A 12762-nucleotide genomic window follows, 5' to 3' on the forward strand; every position below is an offset into this window, starting at 1 on the left:
AGCAGCCCTACCTTCTTTCCTGGCTGTTCCTCAAACTTCCCTAATTCTCCCCCTGTTCCCCCAAACTCCCCTCAAAATATAAGCAAAAGGAAAGTAAAAGATGACAAAAAAATTTGTAACCACAGGAGACTAATGTTCATACAAAACAAGTGGGGAGGGGGAAAACCTCAACCCAGTCGCTGGAAGCCCCTTTCCACAGCCTGAGCCCTTCCCCAGCTCAGCCCTTTGGTAACGGGGTGTTTGCGAAAAGGGGGCTCCAACCCACAAAGGAGATGGGGGAACTTAAGCAGCGAGACACCCCCCACCTCTGGCGCCTCCTTCCCCGGCAGGTTATTTTTAATCGAAAAGGGAACCCCAGAGCGGAAAGGGCCCCTCTTTTCAGCCCCCTCTCCCAGGCTCTGGCCCCTCACCTTTCCCCAAAAGCCTCAGAGCCGGGCATAGGCAACCCCTCCCCAACGCCCTGCTTCCCCGGAGCCGAGTCACCCAAGTTTTCCCCCATCAGCAGCACTCCCGAAGGGGCCGGCCGCGGGCGGGATGGGGAGCGGAGCCCCCAGGCCAGCTGCAGGGTGGGGAGCCCGGCGCTCGGGGCGGCAGGGGTCCCCGGGGCTGCGGGCCCGGCCCGCCCTACCCGGCGCTTCCCCCCACCCGCCTGCTTCCCCGCCCGCCGGCCTCCCTCCCTCCCTCCCTCCCGCTCCCCGCCGCCGGCCCCATGCGGCCCAGGCTGCCGCCGAGCACTTACCCAGAAGGGGTCTGAGCCATCGGCGCTGCAGAAGCCGCGGAGCGCCATGCGGCCGGCTCGGGCACGGCGGGCAGCGGCGGACGGACTGGCCCGGCTGCTGGCGGCGGCGGCGGCGGCGGCTGCGAGGGCGGGAGGCAGCGGCGGAGGGAGCCGGGGCCGCAACGCCGCCTGGTTGGCTGGCGCGTCACGGGGATGCGGCGGCCCCGCCCCGCACGGCCCCGCCCCGCTCACCTCGTCCGGCCCGCTTGGGCCGCGGCGGGAGGCTTCAACGTCGCCGGTCCGGCCGGTCGGCCCCGGACCCTCGGGCGCCCGATCCTACCCCCTCATAGGAGGCCCGGGGAAGGCCGCTGGAGATGCGGCCGCGACCTTTGCGCCCAGACCCCGCGACCAGTTTTCAAATTCTGCTGTAACAACAACAACGACGACGACAGCAATAGTCATAGAAACAACCGGGGAAATAGAATGTACTGATCCATCTGTGAGCCAGGAGAGTGCCAGACACCGGAGCTGCGTCCTCACTGTACCCTCACTGTTATGACTCCCTTTTCATGAAGGAAGAAAACAAGAGGCAGAGAGGTTTGAGTGACTTCTCCAGGGTCACCGGGCTTACCCAGCCTGCTGACTCCAGAGCTGACGCAGAAACAGTAGGAGGTGGATACTCTATTTAATCTACGCTTTACAGGTGGAGAAACTGAGGCTCAGAGAGGTGAAGCGACTTGCCCAAGGTCACACAGCTGGCAAGTAGCAAAAGTGGGATTGGAACCCATGACGAGTCTGACTCCAGAGCACTCATAGCCTGAAGGCTCCAATCTCCAACCCAAACAGCTGTGGGCAAAGCAGCTTTGACATTTTCTCCCTTTTCTGCAACACTTAGGAAATAATCAGATTATTGATCCTTACCTTTGAGGTAAAGAAACTGAGAACTAGAGATACAGTAATAATTAACAAGCATTCACAGTCATGGGGCTTCCTAAGGCTGAGTTGTTAGCAATGAACATGAATTAACATGTGTAATGCTCCCAAGAACCCCAAGAGGTAAGTACTAGTATTATCCCCATCTTACAGTTGAGGAGACTGAGGCCCACTGAGGCAGAGTCAGGGATTATGTAGACCGTAAGTGGCTGAACCAAACTTTGAATCCAAGCTGCCTGATCGGGGAGGGAGGAATCTATAATGCTAACCATCTTGCCATACTGTCTCTTTTTAATATACAGGCAGCCAGTGACAGAAGCTGGGCCTGGGGCCTGGGAGTCAAAACTTTCCTCCTTAATCCCCTGCCTGATGTATGGTTTCCATTACACACACACACACACACACACACACACACACACACACACGCACGCACGCGCTGCATCAAATAAAACAGGAACAGTGATTGAACTTGAGACCGCCCCCCCCTCCCCCTGCCACTGCCCTGCCATGGACCTAGTGAGGGAGGGAGCGAGGGAGATAGGATTGTTTTCTGTGATTTTTTTTTATTGGCCCAGGTTCCCCTCAGGGTGAGTGAGTTTTTATGGGATAATTACTTTCAGGTTATAATGCTCTTTGGGCTGTTGCTTTGACATTTATACATTTAACAAGTACTTACGGAGCATTTACTATACGCCAGGTCTTGCTGGAAACAAGACAAAGTTGCTGCTCTTATGGAGCTTAAAGTGTTGGGGTTTCTTGCGGGGGGGGTTTAAAGTGTTTTTTTTTAATGGGAGGGGAACAGGTTAATCAAATAATCACATAAAGTGTATTTACAGCTATGATAAAAGCTAGGAAGAAAAAGTGGGAGTAAGAGGGTTTTAAAGGGTCCTGGCCTACTGGCAGTGGAAGTCAGCGAAGGCTTCCTGGAGGAAGGGTCTTTTGAACTGGGATACAAGTGATGAGTCTGGTTTCATGAGGCCTGGGCTGTGTTCTGGGATGAAGAAAACAGCTTATGGAAAACCATGAAGCAGGACAGAGCAAGTCCCTGGAGGAACCTGAAGACAGTCTGGGTGGCAGGAATCAGAGACAGAAGCAGAAGGGACTCATCTGGGGCAGGAGGGATCAGGAGGGGCCAGAGAATGCAAGATCTTGTTGGCTGGAGGAGGGGTTTCAGCCTGGCCGCACGAGTGATGGGGAGCCATTTGTGGATTTTAAGCGGGGTATGAGATGGTCAGATTTCTTTCCATTTTTATTCAAATTCTTTATTCATCCATTCTTTCAACAAATATTTATTTTTATGAAAAGGTGCTCAACATCATTAGTCATCAGGGAAATGCAATTAAGATCCCAGTGAAATACCATTACACACCCACCAGAATGACTGAAATGAAAACGCCAAGTCTTGGCAAAAATGCAGAACAACCGAAACTCACCCTCTGTTAGTGGAAGTGTAAATTGGTTCAACCACTTTGGAAAAGCATTTGGCAATTTTTGCTAAAGCTAAACATACAACTACATGGTGACACAGCAATTCCACTCCTTTCCCAGATAAAGGAGTGCTTTTGTCCATCAAAAGACATCTACCAGGGCCTCCCTGGTGGCGCAGTGGTTGAGAGTCCGCCTGCCGATGCAGGGGATATGGGTTCGTGCCCCGGTCTGGGAGGATCCCATATGCCGCGGAGCGGCTGGGCCCGTGAGCCATGGCCGCTGAGCCTGCGCGTCCGGAGCCTGTGCTCCGCAACGGGAGAGGCCACAACAGTGAGAGGCCCGCGTACGGAAAAAAAAAAAAAAAAAAAAAGACATCTACCAGGGCCTTCCCTGGTGGCGCAGTGGTTGAGAGTCTGCCTGCCGATGCAGGGGACACGGGTTCATGCCCTGGTCCAGGAGGATCCCACATGCCGCGGAGCGGCTGGACCCGTGAGCCATGGCCGCTGAGCCTGTGTGTCCGGAGCCTGTGCTCCGCAACGGGAGAGGTCACAACAGTGAGAGGCCCGCGTACCGCAAAAAAAAAAAAAAAAAAAAAAGACATCTACCAAAACTGTCCAGATAGCCCAAAACTAGAAACAACCTGACTGTCCATCAACAGTCAAAAAGATGAATAAATTGTGATGTGACACAGCAAAAAAATAAAAAGATCAAATTATTAATGCAGGTAACATTATGGACAAATCTCACGACACATAATAAGGAGCAAAAGAAGCCAAACATGAAAGAGTACATTTTTCATGATCCCATTTAGATGAAGTTCAAGCACAGGCGAAAACTAATAAATGTTGATTGATGTCAGAATAGTGGTTAGTTACCTTTAGGGAATGTGATTAGGACGAGGTACAAGAGAGCCTGCTGGAAAGCTGGAAATGTTCTATAACTTGATCTGGTGGTCATTAGATGGTTTACACACACACACACATTTTAAAATTTATTGAGCTGGACACTTAAGTTTTCTATGCTTTGCTTTGTAAAAGTTATACCTTAGGGAATTCCCTGGCAGTCCAATGGTTAGGACTCTGTGCTGCCACTGCAGGGGGCACAGGTTCAATCCCTGGTCGGGGAACTAAGATCCCACATGCCACACGGTGCAGCCAAAAAAAAAAAAAGTTATACCTTACACGAAAATTTGAAATAGAAAATAAATAAATAAAATAAAAATATGTATTGGGGCCTACCATGTAGGTGCTGTAGACACTTTGGTAAACAAAACAAAGACCTCTGCCTTCGTGAGAAACAAGCAGACGACAGACCAAATGAATGAGGATACCATTTTCCAGGAGCAGAAACTGAAGGTTAGAGGGATGAGATAACTTGCCCATGATCCCACAGCTGGGATGTGGCAGAGAGGAGACTCAGCCCTGCTTTAACCACCAAACCCTCTCCGCACTTCTTTTTCAGCCACAGACTCACAAGTCTTCCCTGACCCTTCTTTCCAAGCCCCTTCCTTCCCACCTGTGGCTCAAGTACGGTAATGAACACCCTCAGACCCAGCAGCTCTGGACCCTGGGCCAAACCCACTCAATGAAAATGAACAAAATAAATTGATGGTGAAAATGCGGGATCTGGACTTCAAGCATCAGCAGCCCTGGTAGACCATGAGTTGAGTGAATCATATATCAAGAATGCCAGAGAGATCCTTTTTGTTTTTCCCTGAAATCAGAGTACCATGTTCCTGTTCATTTATTTCACAGGACTTTTCACTATTTGTAATCATCTAATTTACTTGCTCCGTATAGGCCTCCCCAGCCATACTGGAATCTTCCAGCTACTGCTGTCTCTCACCTGGACGGCTGTAACAGCCTCCTGCCTGGTCTCCCCATCCCTGTCCCTCCCCACTGCAATCAGAGCTCAACACAGCAACCAGAGGAGTCCTATTAAAGCAAGGAAGCAACACCCCTGCATAAAGCCCCCCTGGCCTCCTATCGTGCTTACTACAAAATCCTACTGGATGTGATCCAGCAATTCCATTTCTGGGTAGACCCCCAAAAGAAGTAAAAGCAGGAACTTGAAAAGATATTTCCACACCCATCCCATGTTCATAGCAGCATTGTTCACAATAGCCAGGAAGTGAAAGCAGCCCAGGTGTCCATCAACAGATGAATAGATAAAGAAAACGTCATCTACACGTGTAATGGAATATTATTCAGCCTTAAAAGGGAAAGAAATTTTGACACATGCTACAAGGGTGAACTTTGAAGACATTATGCCAAGTGAAATAAGACAGTCATAAAAGGAGAAATATTGTATGCATCCACTTATATGAAGTTCCCAGAGTAGTCAAGTTCATAGAGACAGTAGAATGGTGGTTGCCAGGGGTGAGGTGGGAGATGGGGACTTAGTGTTTAATGGGTATAGAGTTGCCATCTGAGAAGAAGAAAAAGTTCTGGAGGCAGATGGTGGGGACAGTTGGACAACAGTATGAGTATAATTAATGCCACAGAACTATATGCTTAAAAATGGTCAAGATGGTAAATTTTATGTTGCGTACATTTTACCACAATAAAAAAATATATATGAAAAAAGAAAGCAAAATAGAGTGGTTTTAAAAAAAATCCTACTAGGCCTCTATGATATGGTCCTTGCCCATCCCCAATGTCATCTTGAACCCCTTTGTCCTCGGTCGCTGTGCTGCTGCAGCCACACTGAGAGCTTTCTCAGTGTTTCTTGAACACCCCAAGCTCATCCCACCTCCAAATCTTTCCCCCTGCCGATCCCTCTGCCTGGAACCCTCAGCCTCCGAAGCTTCAAGTAGCCGGGGCTCCCTGCTCGCCCAGCCTCAGCTCAAAGGCCATCTCCTTAGAGAGGCTTCCCTACTTCATTTACCTCGAGTAGCCACCATCCCCTCATCTCACCCCTGCTCTAACACGATCTGAATTTTTTTTAAATTGTCTTTTACCACTCCTTTCCCCAATTATTCCTGCCAGACTCTCAGGGTTTTTTAATTTATTTATTTATTTATTTATCTGGCTGTGTCAGGTCTTAGCTGCAGCACGTGGGATCTTTAGTTGTGGCATGTGGGATATTTAGTTGTGGCATGCGGGATCTAGTTCCCTGACCAGGGGTCGAACCCCGACCCCTGCATTGAGAGTGCAGAGTCTCAGCCACTGGACCACTAGGGAAGTCCCTGAAATTTTTTAATTGGTTCTTCTTCCTCCTAGAATAAGAGCATGACCTTATCTTCCTTCACAATTCAATCAGCAAATATTTATTGCCAAACAGTGTTCTGGGCAGGAGATGGCAAACTACCACCAGCCACCTGTTTGTATAAATAAAGTTTTATTGGAACACAGTCCCACACGTCCTTTTATGTATTTTATTTTATTTTATTTTTTTTTTTTTATTTTTTTTTTTTTTTTTGCTGTACGCGGGCCTCTCACTGTTGTGGCCTCTCCCGTTGCGGAGCACAGGCTCCGGACGCACAGGCTCAGCGGCCATGGCTCACGGGCCCAGCCGCTCCGCGGCATATGGGATCCTCCCAGACCGGGGCACGAACCCGTATCCCCTGCATCGGCAGGCGGACTCTCAACCACTGCGCCACCAGGGAGGCCCCTTTTATGTATTTTATTTCTTAATGCTCTATGGAATTATTTCCTTTTTTTTTTTTTGCTGCGTTGGGTCTTTGTTCCTGTGTGCGGGCTTTCTCTAGTTGTGGCTCGTGGGCTCTAGAGCTCAGGCTCAGTAGTTGTAGTGCACAGGCTTAGTTGCTCCGAGGCATGTGGGATCTTCCTGGACCAGGGCTCGAACCCATGTCCCCTGCATTGACAGATGGATTCTTAACCGCTGCACCACCAGGGAAGCCCCTTTTTATGTATTTTTCATGGCTGTTTTCATGCTACAACCTCAGAACTGTGTAGTTGCAACAGAGACCGCATGACCAAAAAGCCTAAAATGTTTACTGCCTTGCTTTTTACCTGAAAAATTGTACTGACCTCTGGTCTAGGAGTTTGGCCTACATCAGGGAGCAAAACATACCAAAATCCCCTGCCCACACTGTGGAGAGAGAGAAAGAGATTTACCTGTTTACAAGATAAATAGGACAGAGTTTAGTATAGATGACTTAGGATAGTTAAATGCTGAGAAGAAAAATGTACAGTATGGGTCAGGAGTGTGGATATCTAGACTGAGTGATCAGGGAAGACGGGCCAAGGAGGTGGCATTTAAGTAAATGTACGAAGGGAGGGTGGATTTTGGGGGGGCACTAAATCAAAGGCCTGGGCGGAGGGATGACAGCCAAGCTTGGGGAAGAGCAGAGAACCCAGGGGCGTTGGAATGGAGATGCAGCCAGTTCATATAGGGCCTCATAGGCCCCAGCGACGACTTGGTTATCCTTGGAGTGAAGCAGGAGGTCATAGGAGGGAATTGAGCAGAGGAGCTGGTGTGACTTGATTTTTTCAGCATCACTTGGGCTGCTGGGTGGAAAATAGACTGTGATGAAGAATGTCACCTGCCCTATCAGTAAACAAAGGATGTTGTGGCCATCAAGCCATCAGCCCCTGCGGCCACCTCCAACTGTTTACCCTGAGAGGATTCAGGATGGAGAAAAGCAGGATACTGGCCCTGGATAGTTAAGGTGCCTATCAAAGGAATGATTTCAGTGAGCTCAGATTCTTGCACCTTCCCATGCATAGAGAAGCACTAAATTCATCGACTTGAGATGCCTGGATTTCTTTGATTAACAGTAACCTTGTGATGATCCAACTACCTGGCTTTTGTTGCAAAAACTCCTATATATCCTGGCTCCTCCCTTACCTCTTCGGAGCAGGCCCTCCGAGCTATCTGGAGAGGCTGCCCCCCAGGCTTGACTCCTCAGAAAGTCCATTGAATAAAACATAATTCTCAGCTTTTAGGCTGTTCATTTTTTGTCAGTCGACAAGACCATGGCTGGGCAGGGAGGGGCGGAAGCAGGGCTAGCAGCTGGGAAGCAGGGTTTGATTTGCTCAAAGAGGTCTAAGAGTAAAAGGGCTAATATCAGCCTGGACTGCCAAGTGGACCCAGGGTCCTGTTTTTCCGAAACTACAGCGTTCAGTAATTGTGGACCACTGTATTCAGAACACCATTATCTGAAGCTCTGTGTCTGGCTTGGAACTCAAGGCAGCTTCTCAGCGTCTGGGTTCCAGGAGAGAGAAAGGCATGTCATTGGTACTCATAGAATTTCAAGCTGCAAATTTTCTATAATTTTAGAGAACAAAGTTTCTCAGCGAGTAAGAAAGTAGTGGTCACTCAAAGAGGGGGAGGGGGGGGTACTATGGCACTTTAAAGCTGTGAGTGTCCTTGGAAGGAATACTATTTTCTGTTAACTTTGCAGCCAGCTTTATTATGTCTGTTACCCCAGCCTGAAGAATGGCCTGGCTGAGTTTTGGATCTCTCAGTCCGATCCAGTTTTTACTTTCCTAAAATTAAGGATCACGTACTACATTTAGTAGTTTCGTCTCTTAAGTGTCTTTTAATCTAGAATACTCCCCACTCTTATATATATATAAAACATTGTCCTGTTGAGGAGAGCAAGACAATTATACTGTAGAATACCCCACATTCTGGATTTCTCCTTTTTTGTTTCTTCATTGGCATGGTTTACTGCGTTCCTCTGTATTTTCTGTAAATGTTAGATCTAAAGGCTTGATTGGATTCAGGTTAGTATACATTCTTCCTGAAATAGGAGCTACTGGGTGAGGGGGGATTGACTGCAAGGGAACATGAGGGAACTTTCTGGAATGATGGAAATTTTCTATGTCTTGAATGCAGTGGAAATTAGGTGTATACATGTCAGAACCCATCATCAAAGTGGATACTTCAAATGGGTGCATTTTATTAAACTATATCTGTATAAAACATATCTTTATGAAATTATATCTCAATAGAGGAGAAAGAGAATCTGTTTAGATCTCAGCTTCCGTGTGTTCTCTCTCCTAGAACTAAGATGCCTGAGAAAGGGTCCGCGTCCAAGGTGTTCCCGCCTTCACAACTGTCCTTCCTCCACTTTGTAAAAGTAAGGCAAATGCTTCTCAATCATCTTGAAACTTACTAAGGCATGTTGTGCTGTGGTGTAAAAACCTGGATGCCAAACAAAAGCATAAAGATTATAGTGTATGGTTAGAAAAGGCAATGCCCCTAAGGACTGGGTAACAAATACTTTTGCAATTCGGATGATTTCCTATTTGCTTCCAACCAACATGAAGGAGGCACTGCAAGACTTGTTGGATAATAGATTATTACAAATAATTTCTGGTAATGAATCATAATGTGATGTATGGCAAATAGGCATTCAAACATGGGTGACCTTGGGGACTTCCCTGGTGGTGCAGTGGATAAGATTCCGCGCTCCCAATGCAGGGGGCCGGGGTTCGATCACTGGTCAGGGAACTAGATCCCACATGCTGCAACTAAGAGTTCACATGCCACAACTAAGGAGCCCACCTGCCGCAACTGAGACCCGGTGCAACCAAATAAATAAATAAATGTTTTTTAAAAAACATGGGTGACATTGAATGACTTGGCTGTGACAAAATTTCCATTCCAGTCTCCTGTTTATGTGAAAAACATTTCTCAGTATTTACTTTATAAAAGCAAAAAAAAGTTTTAAAAAGGAATAGAGCTTCTTCTAAACTTTATCCCATTCCAGGAATAAATAATATTTATCCACAGAGAGATGGACCCCCCCCAAAAAAACACCAGAAATAACTAGCCCATCCATCTCATTAAAAGACTCATTTAGAATAAAACATACTTTTCAATGTATAACAATTACTGATCATGTGGTATATTTATGTTGTTTTGATCAATTATATTCAAATAATAGTTGTAATGATAATTTAGAGAAAAATTTTAACACTTATAATTTAATTTTATTTATTTTTTTATACAGCAGGTTCTTATTAATTATCCATTTAACACTTAGAGCCTTATCAACACACAATACTCTTCAAAATTAGAGTCTTAGCAGGAATAAAGACACAGACCTACTAGAGAATGGACTTGAGGATATGGGGAGGGGGAAGGGTAAGCTGTGATAAAGCTAGAGAGAGGCATGGACATATATATACACTACCAAACGTAAGGTAGATAGCTAGTGGGAAGCAGCCGCATAGCACAGGGAGATCAGCTCGGTGCCTTGTGACCACCTGGAGGGGTGGGATAGGGAGGGTGGAAGGGAGGGAGACGCAAGAGGGAAGAGATATGGGAACATATGTATATGTATAACTGATTCACTTTGTTATAAAGCAGAAACTAACACACCATTGTAAAGCAATTATACTCCAATAAAGATGTAAAAAAAAAAATTAGAGTCTTAGGGAAACTGGACGTTAATATATATATACACATATATATTAACATAACTTTCAAGCATTTTGTTACAGAGAAGTATGATCTGGTGATTAATTTTAAAACTTTTCACATGTTATATCAATATTAGGATAGAAGTCTGTGGGAGAAATAGAATGGAAATACAAGTTCAAGGAGAAATAAAAAGGTAAAATAAAACTTCCAGTTGTTAAAAGCCTGTTCTTTTTTTTTTCCCCTACAAGATTTTCCATTTATTTCCATGATGGTGTGTGATTATGTTCATGGATTTTTTTAAATAAATGATGATAGGTATATTTAAAAGTATGAAGTAAAATTATATTCTAAAATATCAATATTTATAATAACTGGGAAATTAAGACTGCAACTATTTAAACTTACAATAAACAAATTTTAGGGACTTCTCTGGTTGGGCAGTGGTTAAAAATCCACCTGCCAATGCAGGGAATACGGGTTCGAGCCCTAGTCCGGGAAGATCCCACATGCCACAGAGCAACTAAGCCTGTGCGCAACAACTACTGAGGCCCGCATGTCTAGAGCCCGTGCTCCGCCACAAGAGAAGCCACCGCAATGAGAAGCCCATGCACCGCAATGAAGAGTAGCCCCCACTCGCCACAACTAGAGAAAGCCCGTGCACAGCACGGAGACCCCACACAGCCATAAATAAATAAATAAATAAATAAATAAATTTATTTAAAAAAACTTTAGATGTCAAGTTAAAAATATGCAAGGGGTACAGAGTTCTTAGAAATTCTTTAAGAAGAAACACAAGGGCTTCCCTGGTGGCACAGTGGTTGAGAGTCCACCTGCCGATGCAAGGGACACGGGTTCGTGCCCCAGTCCGGGAATATCCCACATGCCGCAGAGCAGCTGGGCCCGTGAGCCATGGCCGCTGAGCCTGCGCGTCCGGACCCTGTGCTCCGCAACAGGAGAGGCCACAACAGTGAGAGGCCCGCGTACCACACACAAAAAAGAAGAAACACAAGTAAAATACTTGAAGATCACTAAACAAGACCTTTTGTCCATCTCCTGAGCAGAAACCATGTGCAGGCAAAATGCTCAAGATCAAGACTGACAGGTCCCTGCTCTCATGAGATAACATAGTAATAAACAAATATAAACAAAGGAAGAAAAACAGCCAGTTTCAGGAATTGATACTTTGAAGAGTGCAATAAATATAATAGACTGTTCCTTGGATAAGGATGAGGGTGGGTGTGGAGGGAGAGGGGAAGTTGGGTTGCTCAGGGTCTCACAAAGGAAGTGACATTTGAACTGAGACCTGAAGTGAGGATGTCAGCAACCAGAAAACCCAGGAAAGAGAAATTCAGGCTGAGGAAACAGCAAGTGCAAAGGTCCTGTGGCACAAACAAGCTTGGTGTGTTCCAGGGATAGAAAGAAGATGCTTGTGGCTGGAGCATGGTGAGCCAGGGGAAGTGCAGGAAAGGTAGGCTGGGGTGTTGTAGGCTGTGCTGTGGAGTTTGAATTTTATCCTGAAGACAATAGGAACCCTTTAGAACAGAGTTTCTCAACTTCTGAGTTTCTCAATGTCTTATTGACATTTGGTCCAGATAATTCTTTGTTGTGGGGGCTGTCCTGAGCATCGTAGGATATTTAACAGCGTCCCTGTCTACTACGCATTAGATGCCAGTAGCCTCCTCATCTCAAAACCCATTATGACAACCAAAAATGTCCCCAGACATCGCCAAATATCCTTTGTGGGAGGATATGTCCCTATAATGGGAGGCTACACACCCACCAGAAACGGTTATGCTGGTCTATAGCTGATGAACAGGAAAACATTCATGACCCCAGTAAGTCATGACAAATTAAACACATTTTCTCTCTGCTCCCTCCCATAACCTCCCTGAAATGACCACTGAGGAATAAGGAAGGTTAAACTAATGAGGAAAAGGAGAATAGGGGAGGAAACAACATTAGATGAAGAATGTTGACAAAATTTCAGAAGATAGAAAATAGGTGGGAGGTGAATTAGCTAAACACAGAGACGGAGGCCAAGAACTAAGCTAATCCCCAGTGGACAAACCAGAGGAATCTAAGAAACTGAAAATGCCCATCATATATGGAGGCTGGGGTGAATTGGGACCAAAAGCTGAAGAACTGTGTGGAAGTCAGTATAAGGAGAGGGTGGATTCTTCCACCCTATAGGGCAGGTGACTCTATCTTTCCCAGCCACAGCATATGACAGGAAGTTTTAGAGAGTCTAGATTTGGGAAGGGGCCGAGTAGAGGATGGAGTGAGTCATGAAACTGAAAACAGGAGGATGAAGTGAGAGGGTACCTAGAAATGGTGAGATTTCCAAG

At 46.4% G+C, this 12762-nt stretch overlaps 1 protein-coding gene and 1 pseudogene across 3 annotated transcripts in view; one reads left to right on the top strand and one right to left on the bottom strand.

The window, feature by feature from the left end:
- ABCC1 (ATP binding cassette subfamily C member 1 (ABCC1 blood group)) overlaps positions 1–866 on the bottom strand; it is a 136256-nt gene extending 135390 nt beyond the window's left edge. The window contains exon 1 of one of the 2 annotated variants that reach the window (XR_014296030.1): positions 740–853. Coding sequence is in view for 1 of the 2 variants with exons in the window: in XM_082644056.1 (XP_082500182.1) it covers positions 740–787 (48 nt within the window). In the remaining variant the exon portion in view is untranslated. Of the gene's footprint in view, positions 1–739 lie in introns of both variants that reach the window. The other variant, XM_082644056.1, reaches the window with a different exon arrangement.
- Positions 786–12762, top strand: part of LOC309816752 (transforming protein RhoA-like) — a 28795-nt pseudogene continuing 16818 nt past the window's right edge. The window contains exon 1 of the transcript in view: positions 786–1145. The product of the transcript in view is annotated as a transforming protein RhoA-like (transcript). The remainder of the gene's footprint in view (positions 1146–12762) is intronic.

The sequence above is a fragment of the Mesoplodon mirus genome (genome assembly GCF_964341445.2).
Source record: "Mesoplodon mirus genome assembly, chromosome: 15".
Classification (NCBI taxonomy): domain Eukaryota; kingdom Metazoa; phylum Chordata; class Mammalia; order Artiodactyla; family Ziphiidae; genus Mesoplodon; species Mesoplodon mirus.